Source organism: Plectropomus leopardus, chromosome 6 (assembly GCF_026936395.1).
Source record: "Plectropomus leopardus strain MGB_pleo_1.0 chromosome 6, ASM2693639v1, whole genome shotgun sequence".
Taxonomy (NCBI): Eukaryota; Metazoa; Chordata; class Actinopteri; order Perciformes; family Serranidae; genus Plectropomus; species Plectropomus leopardus.
Genome location: NC_142181.1, coordinates 32,323,452 through 32,343,390, shown reverse-complemented (window position 1 = coordinate 32,343,390; position 19,939 = coordinate 32,323,452). Strand labels below are relative to the sequence as shown.

The 19,939-nt window shown below is 39.7% G+C and overlaps 2 protein-coding genes across 7 annotated transcripts in view; both read right to left on the bottom strand.

Annotated features, from left to right (window-relative positions):
- Positions 1-198: 198 nt before the first annotated feature.
- On the bottom strand, positions 199-10,945 carry srsf7a (serine and arginine rich splicing factor 7a). 2 transcript variants are annotated; one of them, XR_015776854.1, is made up of 9 exons: positions 10,718-10,945; positions 8,449-8,679; positions 7,439-7,615; positions 6,921-7,007; positions 6,549-6,590; positions 6,203-6,247; positions 4,346-4,444; positions 2,491-2,963; positions 199-1,001 (listed from the first exon to the last, which is right to left on the bottom strand). XR_015776854.1 is itself a non-coding variant. In XM_088079260.1 (8 exons), the coding sequence occupies exons 2-8, from the start codon at positions 8,667-8,669 to the stop codon at positions 950-952; spliced, it is 723 nt and encodes a 240-aa protein (XP_087935386.1). In that variant the 5' UTR covers positions 8,670-8,679; positions 10,718-10,944; the 3' UTR covers positions 199-949. The 2 variants fall into 2 exon arrangements, 1 of the variants encoding a protein (XP_087935386.1); XM_088079260.1 differs by lacking the exon at positions 2,491-2,963 and having other exon boundaries at positions 10,718-10,944.
- A 2,175-nt stretch (positions 10,946-13,120) lies between these two features.
- slc8a2b (solute carrier family 8 member 2b) overlaps positions 13,121-19,939 on the bottom strand; it is a 264,636-nt gene continuing 257,817 nt past the window's right edge. For all 5 annotated transcript variants that reach the window (XM_088079255.1, XM_088079257.1, XM_088079256.1 and 2 more), the window contains one exon: positions 13,121-19,363. In XM_088079255.1, coding sequence (XP_087935381.1) covers positions 18,987-19,363 — 377 coding nt within the window. In that variant the 3' untranslated portion in view covers positions 13,121-18,986. The remainder of the gene's footprint in view (positions 19,364-19,939) is intronic.

The window sequence follows — 19,939 nt, the reverse complement described above, 5'->3', positions numbered from 1 at the left end:
TGTTAAATGTATGCACCAAAATACAAAAGCCAATTCCTTGAAAGTGAAAACCAACTTGGCAATAAATCTTTGTCTGATTCAGTTGTCGAGGAGGTTTGCAGTCAACCATGACCAAAGACAAACATCTGAAGTTTGAAATGTTTTGAAGCATGTAGTTTGTACTTTAAATTGGGTAAAATATTAAAAAAAATGGACCACTGTGATTTGTTGAGGTTTATTCAAAAATAAAACTGCCGCTGTCTTACCATATAAGCCAGGAACACATCAAAACTGTTAGAGGAGCCCTTACAGAAATCAAACTTCAGCACTGTATATATTTTAAAATTAAAACACACTGGAACAAATCAACACTTGGGGAAAAACATGTTCAGCACACAGTGAAGGTAACCAGGTTCATAAAAGGGGACAGTGCAGCACAGAAACAACAGACAAGAGGAATGTGACATCCTATGTAAAGGCATGCGGGCCAGCAACTACGTCCTTATACCAACATCAGGGGAAGCGTTAAATCAAATTGAAGAGCTGTACAAAAGATCATTTAATGATTCTCAATGGAGAAATATTTTGATTTGGAAATTTTAGAGAATAAAATCAGTTATTTAATGTCTTCACTCTCAAAACTGCATCAATTGGGCTATTATCCATTGAAAATTCACTGCACAAATTGCTCATATCACTGCTAAAAGTCGACATTCAGACTGCGGCTTCTTACACTTGCTAGAATCCAGAGCAGAAAGACGCAGCACTTAAACTGATTTTTGTGTGCTAAACTGTCTTCAACATTCCGAGGCTGCATGAACGCAACAGTCCTGGGGAGAAAATCAAACCTAAAAAAGACGGGGACTAGACAGACAAGCACAAGAAAGAAAAAGCTGCTGTAGGGCTGTAAAAGCAGACAGGGTGCGGGGGGTTCAGGGTCTGTCTGTAACGAACTAATAAGTCTTCTTCTTCAGTCGTCGGCTGGTGTAGGGCTCCGGTGTGGACTTGCTGAACGGGAACGACTGAAACAGAAACGGTTTAGAGTTAGCTCGCCACAGGGGAGGATGGATAAATGATCAGACACAAAATCCCACAAAATTTGAACATAGTGTAAACCTTCAGAGAAAGTTAATGGGCGCTGATACTCTTAAACTGTCTTTGACCTCTCAAACCAAAATTCACACAAATCACACAAATTAAGAGCTGCAAATTATCATCTGTCTTTAAGTGGTTTATTTATCTATGGCCACTTGTCTGTCAAACAAATAACTATCCAGGGTCAAAAGATAAATACATAATTGAACCCCTCAGTGTAAAATGACACCCATTAAAATAACCAACAAAGATCGTTGACATATTCACTTCAACACATTGTTAGCATAGTTTCTGCTCTAAGGAACAATTTAGGACCTAATCCTTTAATGGCTACAAACACAAAAAAGGTGGGTGGAGGTCACAAATGGATGGAAACTGCTCTACACCATGACCAGAGAAGTGAGGTTGGTGCTAGAATGGACCGTCCGGAGGCATTCGTTATGGATCCCACTATGATTGGCTAGAGTACCAAAAGTTGTTTGTCCTATCACATACTCCTTTTCCACCAAATTTAACACGTGCATGCAGGTTTTTTTAAACAAAGCCACTACAAATAGGCCTATAGACTGCTTTCTCATTGCTGTGTACACAGCAGCAGAACAGTGTGTGTGTGTGGGTTGTTTTGGTGTGTCTGTTTAACGTCACAGACAGATTGGAGAACAGGTTAACAGTATAAAAGTAGCATTGGCAGAGGTCTGTGAAAACGTTACAGCGGTTGCTCTTTTATACATCTTTTACTTATAGTCTCCCTTTCCCAGTCGGTGCAGACCAATTTGGATCGAGGTTTGAGCGCTGCTTAGATGGAGGCGGATGGTAACTAGTGACACTGTGTCAATGCATTGCACAAACCGTTTTTTTTTTAAGGAAATTGAATGCGCCGAATGAGCCGCAGCCCTAGCTTGCTCCTGCCAGACCCGGCTAGTGGGCAGGTCTTCAGTAAACTGAAGAGATGAAAAATTTAAAAATATTCTTTGTGGTCAACTGTTGACATCCCAACTGATGATGTAACCAATTACAACAAAGCACACCGAGCATCCTTCTGGACCATCCATTCTGGCATCAACTGAGAAAAAAGTGCACATTTCAAAGCCACCACTACTGTTGTATTGAGTTTGAATACTAGAATAAACCTTATGGCAAAGCATCCTAAAAATTGAATAATGCTGCAACATGTACGGCACAAGAAGAACCTGTCTGACAAAGCCTCCTCAGAAATATCAGCCCATTAAATCCATTTTTCCTTCCCCTCATGCACTCACTTGTTTACACACACACACACACACACACACACTCTGAGCATGCTTGTTAAAGGCTCAACTTTAGCTTTATAATCACCCATTTACCAGACTACATCAAGCCTGTGCATTTTGTTTCACCATGAACATGAGCTTGTCAGGGGGGTTGATTTTTGGTTACCTTTGGAGACAGTGGCAGAAACAACAAGTACAGAGAAGCGAAGGATGAAAGGACTGAAGGACGGATGACTACAACTTGGAGAGACACTGCGCTGGGAGCCTCTTGAAGACTGATCTCTCGTCAGCTCTCTTTCTCTCACTTTCAGAAGCTAAGACAGAGGCCGAAGAACTCTGGTAGGAAGGGGGGTCTGGTAGGTAGGTAATGGATTTAAAAAGGTAGCTGTCGCACTCTGATCTGTGTGGGTCAGCCCTCTGGTACATCTGAAGGCTGGCTGGCTGGCTGGGTGACTCTAGTAGAACAACTGTATGTGTGCACGGGCTGATCTCGTCTGAGCGCGTGCGTCGGTTGAACAGACGGTCACCCATTCTCTGTGGGGAGGGTTCGGTCGGTAGGTCGACCTCTTTCTCGCTGTCTAACACCAGATGCAGGCGAAGGCTGATCTGCGGTGTCAGTGCAGTGCTCAGCTCCCACCACTTTAAAGAAAATATGAAAAATAAACAAAACTGTGCTGCAAAGATGCTTAAGTCACACCAAAGGTGTCGTTTTGTCTGATATCAGCTTATATTTTTAAGGAGAATTGCCAAATTCAGAATAGGGAATTTAAATTTAAGAAAAAAAAATAAGAACATTTACAACACGTGTCAATCCAATAAATACAATTTTCTCTCTTGGTCTGTCAGCCTGAATTAATTTCTGTAGAATTGAGCTTCATCTAGAGTGAGTGCGATTAAAGAGTACAGAAAATATGGGTGCATCTCACTGGTTTTAGCTGCTGTGAGGTTGAAATGTTTACAGGCTGAGTGGAGACATTCTTTCATGTGCTCTTTTTTTTTTTAAAGATTAAGCAAGACAAATTAATAGCTACACTGACATTAACCCTCTGAAATCTGAGCAAATTGGCCTGATTTCTTCTAAAAACATGGCAAGAAGTTACAAGTTACCAGTTACAAGAAAGCTGCCTGAAATAAAAAAAAGGAAAAGCAAAAAAGAAAAGACAAAAAGGTAAAAAAAAAACCCAAAAAAACAAACATGATAGCTAATGATATATAAATTAAGTAATAATAGATATAGCTTTCTGAACATTTATACTTTTTTTTTCATTATTAATATTATTAATTTCTAAGAATTTTCTTGTCTCTCTATTTAAAAACTAATTTTCAGGTCATTTTCTTGTCACCTTTTCCTAATTTCTTGCAATCTGCAGGACATTTCTCACCAAGTTGCCGATTGCCTTCTCAGACATGTTTTCAAAAGAGGTCAAATTAATTTGCTTGGGTTTTAAAGAATTACAATTAATGCAAAAGGAGTCTGAACAAAACAGTTCCATGTTTTAAGGGGTTAAACGGTGCAGAACTATCAAGAGTCAGAAAAAAAGAGCACAAGAGAGAAAAATCTAATCTTTCATCTACATATACTTTCCTACGCCAGACAGAGTGCCCTGTCCTCTACCACTCCGCCATTCCACTGCTGGCCAACGGCAGCAGCGGCAGAAGATGCAGATCTCTCGTTGTCGAGGAGCTGGAGGGGTCTCGGTGGTCATCCATCTCATCGTCGAGTTGTTCGGCAGCAGCATGATGCTCCCCGATGGAAGGAGGGTCTATTTAAAAGTTATTCCCTGCATATGATGGAGTATCTACTTCTGGGTAACGTAGGACTCAACTGACCCTCTCTTGGAACGCTAGATAACGCAAGACAGTTGTGGTCTGAACTCATATCTGAGAACTATACTGGTTAATCTAGACCTCACTGACGTCTTGGTAAAACACTGACAGCTGGCAGGACTAAGCACTAGAAATGTACTTAACAGACTACACCCTGTTTCCGCGAACGGGAGACATCAAGACTGAAGGCTTACCTGTTCCTCTTGTGATTGGCTGACTGAGATCGTGAGCGGGATCGGGAGACAGAGCGTCCTCTGGGAGCTGAGCCAGACCGAGAACGAGATCTGGAACGACTGGAGAAGAGACTGATATCAGCATAACACACTCAAATCCTGAATAAAAAAGCTGGAATAATGCTTCTGCAAAGATACACACAAAACATCAATCCTAACCTCAGCAGAGAAAGGTGGTGTGGGTAGGTTGCAGAGGTTCGCAGATGTGCACAACTCATCAATCTCAACATGCAGACCTATCGCTAACCCCCGCCCCCATAGCTCACTCGGAAAAACAATAGGCCTAAACTAACAATGGTGTCTGTCCGTGCCAAATCCAGACAAATCCAAAGATGCTAATCAGAACTTTTGGGGTCAGAAGCTCCATATTTCACACGGAAGCCATCAAAGGGATCTTCACGAAGCCATGGTGTTAGCGTTTGCCAGCCTTTGTTTTCTTTGTAACATTACAGCTAAGTTGGCATTGATAGTTTCAGTTTGGCGGGCTTTAAATACAACCTTTTGCTAGTTAACTGTGATTTTTACTTGTCAAAGAACAAAAATACTAAGTTGAACAGTGGACATGATGAGCTAATGTTACAAAGCTTAAGTTGGCCATAACGTTAGCTGCTATTAGCTAATTTAAGCTAACGTTACCTAGCAGAGTTTTCCGCAACATAATGTATGAGTTTATATATACTTGTCACTTTGCAGTCAAGTCTGTAAACACTATGTTGCCTTACCTTAGAACAAATGTAGACATCTTGTTTATCTTCTGTATGTTGAGGTGACAAGATTATCCAAAAGAGACACTTTGCTCTGTTTATGTGAGGTTTAGGGAAAGGGATAAAATACCGTCCATTCTCTATCCTCTCAGGATACCTGGTACTAGTGTTGCATTTACCCTATGCACCTTGTTTGACACTTTTTTAAAGTTATACCTGCATAAATTTAAATAAAACTGCAAGAAAATCAAACTTTCTGATGGTTTATCTGGAGGTCTACAAGCAGGATGTCCAAATGCTCCACGAAATGTGATTGGCTCATGGCATTCAAGGGCGGGGCTTAGCATAAGCTCAGTCATTTTGTCTGTGAACCTCGTAAGGTATAACAGAGCAGAAATTTCTGAGGTTGCCTTTATTAGATGAAGCTGTTGTTCCTGGTTTAACGAGTAAAGGCAGTTCAGCTCACCACTAGGCCAATTTATGCAATATAAAATGCCTTAGTTTTATGGTAATAACTTTAACATGTTGTAAAACTACAGAAACTGTGTAGAGCAAAAGATTGTTTTGTCTGTGAACCACGTGTGTTATTATGGAGTTAAACTTTGTAGTTGCGTTTAATGTTGTTGTTATTAAGCCATGTGTTAAGTGTGTTTTAGGTGCATGAATCAATCACATTTTATAGCACTTAACAGAGACTTGTGGCACAAAGTGGCACAGACTCCTCACTGCCAGCTAGCATTTTGACGGTGTAACTGCAGAGCGATGCAGACACGCCAAAGCACAAGTATAAATGCTTGCAATGATGTATGCCACTCGTACAGGTAGCCTCTGGTCCCCACAGAAAATGTCATTAATAGAGAAAAGCTAATGATACCTGAATGAATTGGTTTTTTCGCTTTGTGTTAAGAGGTGCAGACACCACAAGGACTGACTAAACAAATCATAAAGACAATCCAACACACCAGAAGAGATCATTTTGTGTGTGGAAACAGCACAGAGCAACTCTCACTCTACCATCATGTCACAAGACTAAAGATTTGTGACGATAACAACAGTGAGTTTCTGATACAAACTGTGTTGTTATGGTGTGAAACTTGCAGCTTACTGAACCTACCTTCTCACTGGAGTCCTGGACTTGGATCGGGCCGGGGATCCAGATCTGATGTCACAGGAAATAAAGTGGATATAATTACAGCTCAGTGCGTTTGGTGGCAACCACAGAGGAATGAACGAGCACAAGGATGTAGAAAAAAATTACACACACAATACATGCACTTAATTGATCCCTGAGGGACGTGTACTCATGTGTCCTGTCCTCAGTCAAACTCTGCTGTAGAGCTACATCAACAACACCGATGAGGAGCAGCTACATCTGTCACATTACACCTAACAATACAAAAAGCTGGAAAATAAAATGTTCTACCAGAAGTTACTCATAGTTCAACAAGCTGTGTTCTTACCTGCTCCTACGTCTGGAATAGGATGGAGATCGGCGACGGCTCCTGAGAAGAACACGAGTGAGAGATAAGATAAACAGAAAGCTCATCTGTTAGCCTGGCTGGCATTAACAAATATGGGAAAGTGTAACTTTTTATAACTTATTATCAAGGATAAAAACAACTGTGTGAATGTTGATAAACCTTTGCAATGATATACAGTTTTTAAATCAGGGACAAGCTGACGCTTATTTACGAAGGGAAAGATCAACTTCAATATCAAACTGTTAATTTGATGTAGTTGGTGCGGATTGTGGTCTATAAAATGCATTCAATCGATGCAGAGAGCATCATACATTAGAACCCAACCCCCACTGTGTGTTTATGCTGACGTACCTGCTGTGGCTACGGCTGCGGGAGCGAGAGCGATAACGGCGCCCACGGGACCTGGACCTGGAGCGAGAGCGAGAACGAGAGCGAGACCTGGAACAGAAACACAAACAAGTTTGATCACTTCCATCATTTTGGAACAATATGGCAAATACTGTTTGCATCAGAACAATACATGAATAAATTCATAGAAAAACTTTAACTTTAATTAGAAACCAAATACATATATTTGAAGAAAGATGGGAGGAATGGATTAAATATATAATTTAAAGAACGTTTTTGTTTTCTTTTGGCTTTTGTATTTGTCTCACCTGCAAACTAATATTTAATATATACAGTATGTAACACTAAGTTATCCTGTAACATGAAATTACTGTTTCTATCAACCTATGAGTTTTGAATGACATCTGAACTGTGAATGTCTTATGAACCCCCCTGAATGGCTAATGCATTGGGTCAACACGCACTGAAAAAGTGCATCGCATCACCCATAACCACACGCAAAACAGACTGTATTCCTTCACCTGCTGCGACGGCCTCCTCTCTTGCTAAAGCGGTAGCAGTCATAGGCATAGTGGCCCCGGTCCCCACACTGGTAACACCGATCATTGGGGTCGAATTGGCGTCGGCTGGGGCGCCCACGGCCCTTCCTGGAGAGGCCTGTTGACATCTCCACACGAACTCGGGAACCACAAAGGAGCCTAGGGAGAGGAGCAGGTCAGTACGATAGGCCAGAATGGTTCTGATTCTTGAAAAGGACTTTATGCTGGCTGCAAGGATTCAAAGCCTAAATCTGATTACATCCTTGTATCTTGAGTCTCCTGATATGTGACTTTCAAATAATAGCAAATTGGCTTGATTTGTGTCAAAAACTTTGGAAGAAGGCAATGCACAATGAAAAAAATGAGTAACTTGAATATATATATATATATATATATATATATATATATATATATATATATATATATATATATATATATATATATACTTATTTTAGGAAAAAAGAGAAAACCCCTTAAACAAAAAAAAAAAAACAACAAAGAAAAAGAAAGTAAAACAAAAAATGTAAAGTAAATGACCCGAAAAAGGGGTTTAAAAATTATAATTTAATAATGTAATGATTTTAAATATATCATTATGATATAGAGAAATATAGTTTCCCCTAGCTTTTTTCTTTTTCCATTGGCGTTCTGCCCTAGCTTTTTAAAAATGTATTTTTTTAAAAATAAATAATTTGTGGAACATTTCTCTCAAAGTTCTCATTGCCTTTTTATGCCATGTTTTTGAAAGAAGTCTCACCATTTTTTCTGAAGGTTCTAAGGTTTAAATAAGTGTGAAGGGCATCTGAAAGCAGCACAAGAAAAGTCATGTCGCTTCAGGTCTAAAAGGGTTAAGAGCTGAAGTAGATGGTATTTGTTAATTGCACATTAGTGGGTCATTTTTGTTTAAGCTTTCTATCTTCTGTGCTTTATCCTTTTTTGAAGCAATAAAACGGAGGACTGCCTAAATATTACAGGGAAATGTTACTACTTACTTTCCATCCATGCCTTTAACAGCATCTTCTGCATCTCTGGGATCCTCAAACTCCACAAAGGCAAACCCAGGTGGGTTCCTGGCCACCCAGACGGTCCTCAGTGGGCCATAATAACTGAACGCTCGCTCCAGCTCCCCCTTGGCAGCACCATTGCCCAAATCACCAACGTACACTTTACAGTCGGTGGCCCGAGATGAACTGCGGGAGTTGTAGTACGACATCTCTCCTTGCCTGTTTGGGGGGAAAAAAAGAAAAATGTGCATAAACTAGAGCTAAAAACAAAAGAGTCCATTAATAAATACAGTGAACTTGCAGAAAATCTGAAAGTCTGTACTATTTTCACACATTTTATAGATCTGATAATAATCTTATCAACTACAAAAATGTCCAATTGTAGCCCAACTTTTAAGACAACAGGACTCTGCCACCTAATAAACATTTTTCATCCTTTTTTTCATCATTATGATTGATTCACATAAACATACCTTTTGCTGTTGGTTTTACATTTTACTGATCCTTGAGTGTAATGCAACTTTAGTTTACCTGCATTTAATTTTGCACTATGTCCACCTCACTGGGCTTTGCCTTTCTACCACAACACATCATTACACATGTCAATATGTACAATAAAAATGATCATGTATTTAAACTGTTGATGATTAGTATTGTACAGTTCCTTTACAGATTATTTTTGATTTTGTTTTTTGCTCTAAACTGCTGTAGCAGCACAATTTCCCAGTGGGATTAATAGAGTACTCTCTTTCCCAGTCTTATTAGTCCCTGTGGGGGTAAAATGATTTCTGTGACACTAGCTTGGTGTCAGCAACACATTGTCATCTCTAGAGCTGGTAGAGATTTTGGAGGACTCCTATGGGAGGAGGACCTGAACTAGGTATGGGGGAAACAATTGATACAGCACAGAAATGCAATATTTTGCCTGGCACAGACAGCAATATATATCTTTTTGATTATGCAAATCATTATTTGCAAATACAAATCAGACCTTGGTGGCCTTATAGAATACTAAAATCAATGGTCGTTCAGTTAACTAGATTAATTTTGCTGCAATAAAAATGACTGAAGTGAGATCAACAGACATGAAAACTTTATCGAATCAGATAAAACAGATGTTGACTAATTTTTATTTTGAGAACATAACTTCGAAATCGGTAATACGTCGAAAATGATAATACATCACAATATATGTTATTGCAATACTTAGCATGTCACAAAACTGCAAAAAAAGAAACTAAAAATAACATGGTATGTTATGTAGTATTGCCATTAACTCTCAGGGACTGTTTGGCGCATTTTAAGTGCTTTTCACTCTTTCATTCATTTTTGATAATTCTGGCTGTGTTCATGCATATGGCATAAATTTGGGGAAAATTGTGCATTTTTGTTTGATCTTGCAATTTCCAGCTCCTACAATCAGTCTTAAATACACAGTGTAAAAAATGTTATATTTATGCTGTTAAATAGAAAAAATGCGTCATCGAAAACCATTCAGACTGCAATTTTTGATCCCACAGCCATCAAAGCATAAAAATGTATTTAATGATTATTTCTATATGCGATAAAGCATGATGATTTCCAACTCTGGCTTGAGAACATCTCCTTAATAAACTCAGCAGGTGCAACAGCGCCACATTGGTCCCACCGCCTGTTAGCGCGCCAAACGTGGCTAAAGTATCTCTTTAAACGGAGATCAATCACGACCACAAACGGTATATATCTTTATATCAAATCTATGATCGCGGGATGTTCGCCATGTATAGGACACAAATCAGCTGTTTTAGCTCAAGTTACAGAAACGATTGGTGTTTGTTATTTGAATAACCGACGTTAAGTACACGTTAGAAAATGCAGAGTAACGGCACTGGGTTAATTATTACTTTACTGAAGACTCAATCAGAAATCTGTGAACGTCAGATCTCACCGTGTCGACTACTGATTGGTATTTGATATCAGCTGAGGACACAAAAATGTCCACTTACATTGAAAGATAAGCGCGGATCGGCTCATAACGTTAGCTTAACGTTACCTGCGGCTAACAGGATCATGGAGCCGCATCAACTCTAGCTCTCTAAACCTTCACTGAATGGCAATTTAGTAAAGGCAAACCTTCTCATAGATAGATATTCAAATCAAATACAAAATACGTGTTTGAGTTATGTTTTTAAGTGGTTTATTATCCCTCTATTAGCCAAAGGCCTGGTTCTGCGCCTGCTGATAAACAATGGCGACTGCACGCGTTAGCTAATCTTACCTGCTCCCGCGGTTCCGGTGATTTCTGATTCAGCTCCGCGCGGAGGTGAAATAATCCGCCTCAAACAGAAACCCGAGGTGGTTTTGAACCTACTAAAGATTGTTAAGTGTAGAATTAACTCGCTAAAAACCCACTTTCATGGACATTAACGAGTCGTCCGTCCACATTGACCGGGTTAACCACCAGAAACCAGAAACGACCTTACCGCGTCAATTCCGCATCTGCGCACTGTGACGCCAATGGCGCACTTCCGGTGAATATTTTCAAAATAGGGCGAGCGACCTGGCGCAAACGAAAAATTAATGAACAGAAATTATTTTCAAATGTCACATATTGAAATACACCAGGGTGGAAAACGTTATCAGACCTTTTACTGAAGTAAAAAATAGACACACAACTTTGTCAAAAATAATGTGCAAGTGAAAGCCCTGCATTTAAAACCCTAGGGACTGTTTGGGAGGTTGGGTGGGATTTAAGAACTGGGGAGGGACTCATGTTTTTTTATTTTTGGTTTAGGGAAGGGACATACAAATACGACTTCCAAAGCCGTGGGAGAGTGTCAAAGGTATGTTTACCGCCAAAATTAACATTACATCATAGCCAGAAACTGTGAAAACAGAATTTATCGTATATAGTATCCAAAATTCATCCATATTTGCCTGGTTTGCCTTTCCAGGTGGCGCATCTCTGATCAGTATAAGAATACACTTAGGAGTACCCGAAGTAATAATGCAGGGGGATGACCCATTTCAGAATAATACGTTTTACATTTTTGGATTTTAATTATAGATAAATGCATTTATGTGTACATCACTTTCACTTGCAGCTTATAAAAGTGGTTACTTAATATAGTTTTTATACTTTGCTGGGTAGCTCAATCGGTTATAATACATCTTAATGTATTAATTAATTTATATTTTTGTTAATAATTTGAATCTGCAAAGGAACTAAAGCTCTGGCTCCCTAAATGTAGTGAAGCAGAAGTATAAAGTTGCATAAACAAAAAAGCAAAGTAAAAGAACTTCTAAATTGTACTTAAGAACAGCACTTGAGTAAATGTACTTATTTACATTCCACTGCTGGAAACACCAACAAATTCTTCAATGAGAATAATGATTGCCTATATATAAAGTTGTTTGGGTGGGGATACAATATCTCATGTGATGACAACTGTATATGACTGCAGTGTATTTGTGCATAGTACACTAAAAACATAATTAGGTCAAAAATTTGATATGGTATAGTAAATTTGATATAGTAATTGTATAGTAATTTGATATAGTATAGTATGTTACATAAACAAGGTTTATGTAACATACTGACAAAAAAATGTACTGCTTTTAAAAACGTGCTCACTCAATCAAAGAAATAATTGTTAAAAAAAGAGAGACTAATGATCGTCTAATGTACCCTTTGTTATCAATCTGTATTAATTCCTGCACCATTAAATGTCGAAGTTAAAAATCACCACTGGAGGGCAGTCAACACATGAATACAGACTGTCAGTATGAATACCTGCACCTGTCCCCCCACATTAAAGTTAAAATCATAAATGGTTGTATAGTTCAGTTCAATACAGTTCAATATGAATATATGTACAGCCAGACTCTCTGGTGCCCAAAGGAATTGACATGTGTGGGCCTGTGGCCTGAGGAATGAATGCTAAAATATTTATACATTAACACAAAAAGCTGAATGGAGTCTCCAAGAGAAAACCAACGCTTATTTGAGAAACCAGAGATTATTCTTTCTTTATTCCTGTGACATTGTTCTCAGTTGATTTTCTGTCTATCGACTTATTGATTCAGCCTTTTGCAGCGTAACAGAATAATAAATATTCTTGAGTAAATAAAAAAGAAGTATTTTTGCTTATCCCCTGGCACATGAACACATACCCAGACATGAGAATTGTTCTCATTGTGGGTCCTGATCACGATGTGTGTGTGTGTGTGTGTGTGTGTGTGTGTGTGTGTGTGTGTGTGTGTGTGTGTGTGTGTGGTTGTGTGAACTGATGGATTACTGACTGGACCTGTGTCCAACTTAACAATAAATGACTCACAAAAAGCAAGAAATCAGTTAAGAATTACAAGAAAAACAAAAAGCACAAAAAGAAAGAAAAGTAAAAACCAAACAAAAATAAAGAAAGAAAAAAGCCCCAAGAAAATTAACTGAAGAAAGTGCTAAAATGTGTATATTTTTTTCTTTTTTTCAGTAACATAATTTTTCGATATATAATTAAGAGAATATTATATATAGCCTTGCCTTGTCACCTGTTACCCTTTTTTTTTTTGCAGTTTTCATTTCATGCCAAGATGTTTCTTATGTTTGTTTTGGGGTTGTTGTTTTTTTTTTTTTGCTGTGTTTTTTAAAAAATCAAACGCTGCTGATGCAGTACAGGAAAAATAATGTCTTCCCAGGTGTTTAATGGTAAATACACAACTTTAGAGCTTAACTTGCAAAAAATGACTCAGACACATTACGCCTTTAAAATAAATAAACTATATTCAAATAAGGTCAATTTCACTTAATTTAAGACCTTCATTGTCTTTCAGTAACACATTACACCTCATGCCATGTTCTCAAAAACAAGTTATCTTTTTTTTCAAAGACTTTTTTTTCCGCATTTCATAAAAAACACTTAAATATCATCTTAAGTTAATAATTTATTACAGTATTGAATAAATGTTTATTTCTATCACATGATATTGTAGTAACTCAGTCATTATTTCCCTACAAAGGTTCAGGCAGAGAGAGAAATTTTCATCATCACAGGAAAAAACTTCACAGAGACACACTGAAGAGCAAGACCTGGGAGGGAGCAAATGGGAAAACGAGAGAAGAGGAGGGGGGACACGAACACAGACAGAAATATCGTACACCAACAAACAAAAAGATGACCCGGAGTGTTGCTCGTTGCAGACAGAGCCCGGACACAACAGAGCGCGCTCTCTATCCACAGCTTCAAAAGGTAACAAAAGAAACAGACACTGAATCCATAAATGCTATCTCTGTGTGTGTACAACCCCGATTCTGAAAAAGTTTGGATGCTGAGTAAAATTTAAATAAAAACAGAATGCACTGATTTGCAAATATTTTTAAATTTATATCAATTTAATGCAGTCTGAGGACAAGATATTTAACGTTAAAAGTGTTAAACTTTGTTTTGTTGTAAATGTACACTTATTCTGAATTTGATGACTGCAACATGTTCCTAAAAAGTTGGGACAGTGGCACATTTACAACTGTGTGACATTATATTTTCAGTTTAGAAAATGTGGCTAGGTAGAAGAAAAAAAAAGTAAAAAAAGTTACAAGAAAATTGCCTGAAAGCAAGCAATAAAAAAAAGTAAAAACAAACAAGAAAATTACCTTTAAAAAAACCCATATATGTATTTTATATATTTAATTACATTTTTTGGAACATAAATTTAAATCTAAAATTATTACAATTATAAATATGGTAATCTGGATTTTTCCCCTATTTTTGGGGTTAGTTATCTAATAATCCTCCCTTAGTTTTTAACTAAGGGAGGATTTTTGGCTAAGTTGCTAATGAGAGAAATCAAACCATAGCATGTGAAAGGTGTCTGAATGCAGCACAAGAAAACTGATGTTGAGCAAGGTTTCATAAGGTTAACCTGTTTAGTTGTGAAAGGTTCAAAACTGGTGTATTTTTTAGCATTTTACATCTTTCCTAGTCTTTTGAAGCTCCTGTATCAACTTTTCGGAACATGTTTTGGCAGGCATCAAAATCAGAATGAGAAAAAAAACAAAGTTTATATATTTTAACATCAAATATCTTGTCTCTGTGCTGCATTCAAATGTATACAGGTCAAAAAAGGATTTGCAAATCACTGCATTCTGTTTTGTTTTACACATCGTCCTGACTTTTTCAGGATTGGGGCTGTGCTTCTCTTCAGGATGGAGTTGTGGTTGTGTCTGCGTGTGCCACTTCCTCACTTTATTTCACAGAGAGCATCTGGTGTTTGGGATTCAAACTGTGGGGAATCACCCCGACGGGTAAAATATGCCTATAGGCGTCCATCACAGTAGACCATGCTGCTAACACACAAACACGGGGATTCATCATGCATCTGCAGAGGGACACGGAGGGGGACACAGACACACACTGGGGGAGGGGTGGGTGAGGAGGAGAGGCTGGATGGGGAGGCATCACATCTAGCTACAGAACAGCAATGGCCGCAGCCCGACAGTTAGTACAGAAGTTCATGGAAACATGGAACATTGTCTGGACATTGTAGACAGTTCTTTTTCTGGGCGCTGAGCCACGCCTGCTGGGACAACGCTGGGTACAATACTTCCTGTACCCGCTGGTGCCGATCACCCAGTCAGAGATTACACAGCAGACCTGTGTGTGTGTGTGTGTGTGTGTGTGTGTGTGTGTTTGTGTGTGTGTGTTTGTGTGTGATCTTGGCCCCACAGCCAGCACTGACATCCACAAAAAGTCCGTCTTTAGCTCATGACGACCCAAGATTGACAATTATACTGGCAATGTTCCACACTGTTTCTTCATGTAAACATGCTACTTACACTCAAAACTCCTCCTACGAGAGAACTGAATGAAGAAATGTATGTTGGTGGAGGGTTACAACCATAGACTGTATATATACACATGGACAACACGACAGCTGCTTCAAAGTGACACTTTTCAAGCTGGATCGCCCTCTTGTGTCTGTCTGCAGTATAGGTCATAAAGCCCGCCCCTCCATGTTAGTGAATGGGAAACAGGCTGAACTAAAAACTAGGTATCAGCCCTGAAAAACCAATATCTGTCAACCCCTACTCGCATTCAGTGACACTGCTCGCAATTGGTCGGACGGGTGTTTTGGCAGGAACACCCCCAATGCCGATATCACTGCTGCGCAGACTCTAGCACCGAATGACTTCACCAGCGCAAGATGGCAGCACCTGTATCTGTATAATATTAAGCATAGAGGGGGTAAGTGGGAGCCCGTCGTCCGTCTTTATATACAGTCTATGGTTACAATGAACACTGGAGCAGAAATGTGAAACGACTTCTAGTCAAATCTACTAATGAAATGTGTTTTCTGTATTGCACATTGAAACCCTTGAACTAAACTCCAAACTGTTCGCCTCAAGGACCTGCGGCACAGCTTATCCATAGATAAATAATCTTCTTGTAAATAAATAAATATCTAAATAAATTATCTTATACATAACACAGACACAAACGTACCTCGGTAAATTATGGTTATGATACACTACACTGTTTGTCAAAGGGGAGCTTCCTCGCAGTGGAAAATATATCAAAATCTTATCCACTAAATTCTGTAACGATGTCATCTACACTACCAATTGTAAATATTGATACTACTCTAAACATTGTTTAGAAGTACAAAAAAATCTACCCTGGCTATAGCTGCAAGGAAAAGATACAAAATCGGTTTTAGAAAGTTTACAAAGTATAGTTAGATAAGGGTAATCGAATCTTTCTAATATTTTTGTGTGTAATTCCACTTGTATAGCACTTTTCATTTGTGGGTGAAATGTTTGTCCAGCAGCACAAAAAGCAACGTATTTAATGTGACTGATATTAGGCAGTGAGTTTTACAGCAGTAAAAATGCTGACTGAATCAAAGGACGCTGGACTCTCAATGCTTCTTCTCTTAGCTTACAGTTAAGTACTTTATTGTGATGTTGCTCGCTGCATTTGCTGAGATATTTTCTATTACGTCTCTGCTTTATGTATCTCAATTAATAATCCTGAAATGCCACTTCAGTTTTCACTTGTTTACGCATCTCTAGTTGTGTGCTCCAGCAGCCAGCAGTTTCAGTAGCTTGTGAACATTTTACTGTATGTTCCAAATCTGTCATGCAATACCAAGCAACACATACATGCCTTAAATGGCAGTGTTTCCTAATGTATTTACACTGAAAACAGCCCATGATATGCTACTACGACTATAGAAACTGTCGATTTAAACCTTTCGTGACACTCAGCTGTCTGCAAAGCGAAGCATCGCCTGCTGTTGATCACATCTCGCTACCTTTGTTACCTTTCTCTATTATGACCTACAGATTGTACAAAGTCTGAAGAACAATAGATGATAGACCTTGTCAGACTTTCCATTAAAATAGAAGGTCATTTTTAGCTTGTCTGGTACTTGTCCTGCGCTCTAAGCAAGGATGGGTGGGCAAATTAAAAGAATCCCTTCCCACACAGTCTAGTTGCCAGAAGAAAATAGTGGCATTGTACATTCCTGCAAAACACGAATACATTACATTTGCACGTTTCATACATTTAACTTTTCTGCCAAACCACAAACCCCTGCTAACAACTGTTCAAAACTACAAAACTGGCCGCGTTTTAGAAAGTCACTGCTGTGTTTCCAGAATCTTCTTAGCCCCAAAACAGTTCTTTTAAGCCTAAACACGATCTTTTCTTACCATAACTAAGTGGGTTTTGTGCTTAGAACTAACCACACGTTAACCACAGCGCTGTTGAACATATCTGCCACATAATAACCTGCAAATGTAACGTATCCATGTTTGGCTTAAATGCACAACGGCAACATTATTTTGGTGACTGGGTTGTCCCACAGGAGAAGACACCTGGATCCAGCGTAGCATTTATCAGCTGAACCAGTGGGAGCTTAAGTAGTTGCACACTTATAGTTTGTTGACTAAAAATAAAAAAGCACAGTATGTTTTAGCAACATCAAATAAAGTGCAGCTTTGTACAGCTGAAAGCTTGAATACTAGACTTTAAGAGTTTTCCTTAAGGCATCATATGGGTGCCATCTTGAAGCATCAGCATGGTATTGACAGGCAACCTGCATCCTAAATAAAGTGTAGGTCAGGATCTGTCGTCCTGATCAATCTGCTGCTGACTGAATGTTTGTAAATGAGCTGTAATCGACCAGCTTTAGAGGCTTCACTCTTGAAAGTAAACTAACACTGTTGTTTGACTGTCCATGCATTTTTGTCTGTCACTAAAGCTAAAGGATTAGTCTGTCAGGGGACATGCCACAGTACAGGATTAGTCTGTCACTACCCACAATGACACAGTGATGACAGACTGTCACTCAGTGTCTGCACTGAGATCTCAGTCCATCTGAAAGAAGCGAAAAGCCTCGAACAAAATTTCTGCATGTGTTTCGATCACACTCCACACAGTGAGTGTGTCAGGGAACATATTTGGTCCTTCTGAGGAGGAAAATGTCCCTTTCTGTTCCTCTCGGACCAAACGCCTCTCCTCCTCCATCCTGTCTGCCTACACACACAGGATGATCTAACATTGCGGACCAGCTGACGCACAAATGATGTCATTTACAGGTGGATTCTCATCATTCCCTTTAGTATATCTATGACTTATTGTTGGAAGATGCTCCGTATCTCGCTATGCATGCAGAAAAATTATGGAAACCATCTTGTTAAGAGACATATCTGACTGGATGCTGGGGAGGTATGGATTTAAAAACAATGAAGCAGAGAACTTGTATTTCCTTTTCTTTTCGCTGTAATGTAACAGTAGTAGCTACGTATCCCCACCACCTCTAACTTCAGCGGTAGGCGTCGTCTGCCTACTGAAAACACGACACTCTGTATGTACAGTGCACTGGTTTTTACTATTTACAGCGCGTGTGGAGAACCGCCTTTATCTATACAGTGTAGTAAACGCCCACTTTATTAGAACCTCCCGGAGTAAACAAACTGTTATTGTAAACATTCCACTCCTGTTTTCACACGGCGCCCCTCCTCCTCCTCCTCAGTGAAGCTGTACCAGTAAAGAAGGTGATGCAGAGGAGAGGCGGGAGGGAAACAAAGGTCCTTCAATGCAGCTCAGATGGATACATTTAGTTCAGTGTGCACAGGTTTCTGTCATCTGATCCTACAGGACAACTCCTTCTCTCCAGCACAAACTCATCTGACCTTCTTTTCACCTCTAAAATTTTCAACATCTCTTTCTTTTACACAACTTCTTTTTCTCTGCTAACTTTTCATCTTGTATTCACACTCCTCGCCCCTCACTAACACTTCCTCTCGCCCTTCAGCCTGCCTGTAACTGTGCGTGTGTTATGATCAGCTTACACATGCGTACATGAAGTGTGTGTGTGTGTGTGTGTGTGTGTGTGTGTGTGTGTGTGTGTTTTAGTATCCCTGCATCAAAGACCAGGACACCTCCAGGCCACAGTGAGCCCTATCAATCAGATGTTTCATGTCGACTGTGTACTGTATGGACTGAGTGCTGATGTGTGTGTGCAATATTCTTCTCTCCGTCTCCTTTTTAAAAGCCGTTGATGTGGCAGTAGGCCTCCAGGCTGGAGAAGAGGATGTAGAGGAACCACAGGCCTAGGAACAGCAGGCTGGTCACAAGGCGGGCCCCCTTGGGGCCGCCGAGCTCCCCGCCGATGGAGGGCCGGCGTCTGAACAGGAGCACGCCCATGCAGATGAAAGCGAAGATGGTGAAGAGCGTCACAGAGAAGGCCAACGACCCCGGGTCCACCTTGAACTCCTTCCCTTTGATTCTCCAGTAGATGGCGGCCACTGACCACGCCACCCCGATCCCGAGGAACACGTTGACGGCGTTGCTACCAGTGACATTACCGACAGATGCGTCGGCGTGCTGGTCCTGTATGGCAGCCACTTTGCTTGCAAAGGTGTCTGAAATGAGACAAAGGGATGGAGAGAATGAATCGTGCACCTTCACAGACATGCACACAAACAGAGGTGCACTGTAAGAGGTGGATATCAAAACACGGACATGGGTGCAGGTACTTTTTGAGCTGCATGTCGAGCCTCACAGACATGTCAGGATAGATGAAAAAATGTACGTAGCAAAAACATTTGTGGACTCCAATAGAGGCGCCAATAGATGGATTACTCAATGGTCCTTCAGGCTACAGTCTTACAGTAAACATGGTGACTCCTTTGGAAACTTTTCATGTACTAAGAGAATAGCTCAACAAAAAGTGTTGCTAAAAACATGAGGTGATAAATAAGCCACGCCACTGCTGAATTTGTCATTATTTTAGACAGCAGTTGATCTAAAATATTTTTTCGAGAGATTTCCAGAGGTTGCAAATCAAACTGCGCACCCCTGACTTGCATAAAGTAGCGGACGCCTGTCTATCAGAATGCATTGCACGGCTGCTTCCATACAAAAAATGGAAACCGTTTAAATGACGGACTCTGTGGATGCGTTACATAGTGGCCCCCTGATGCATGGGGCCCCCCAGC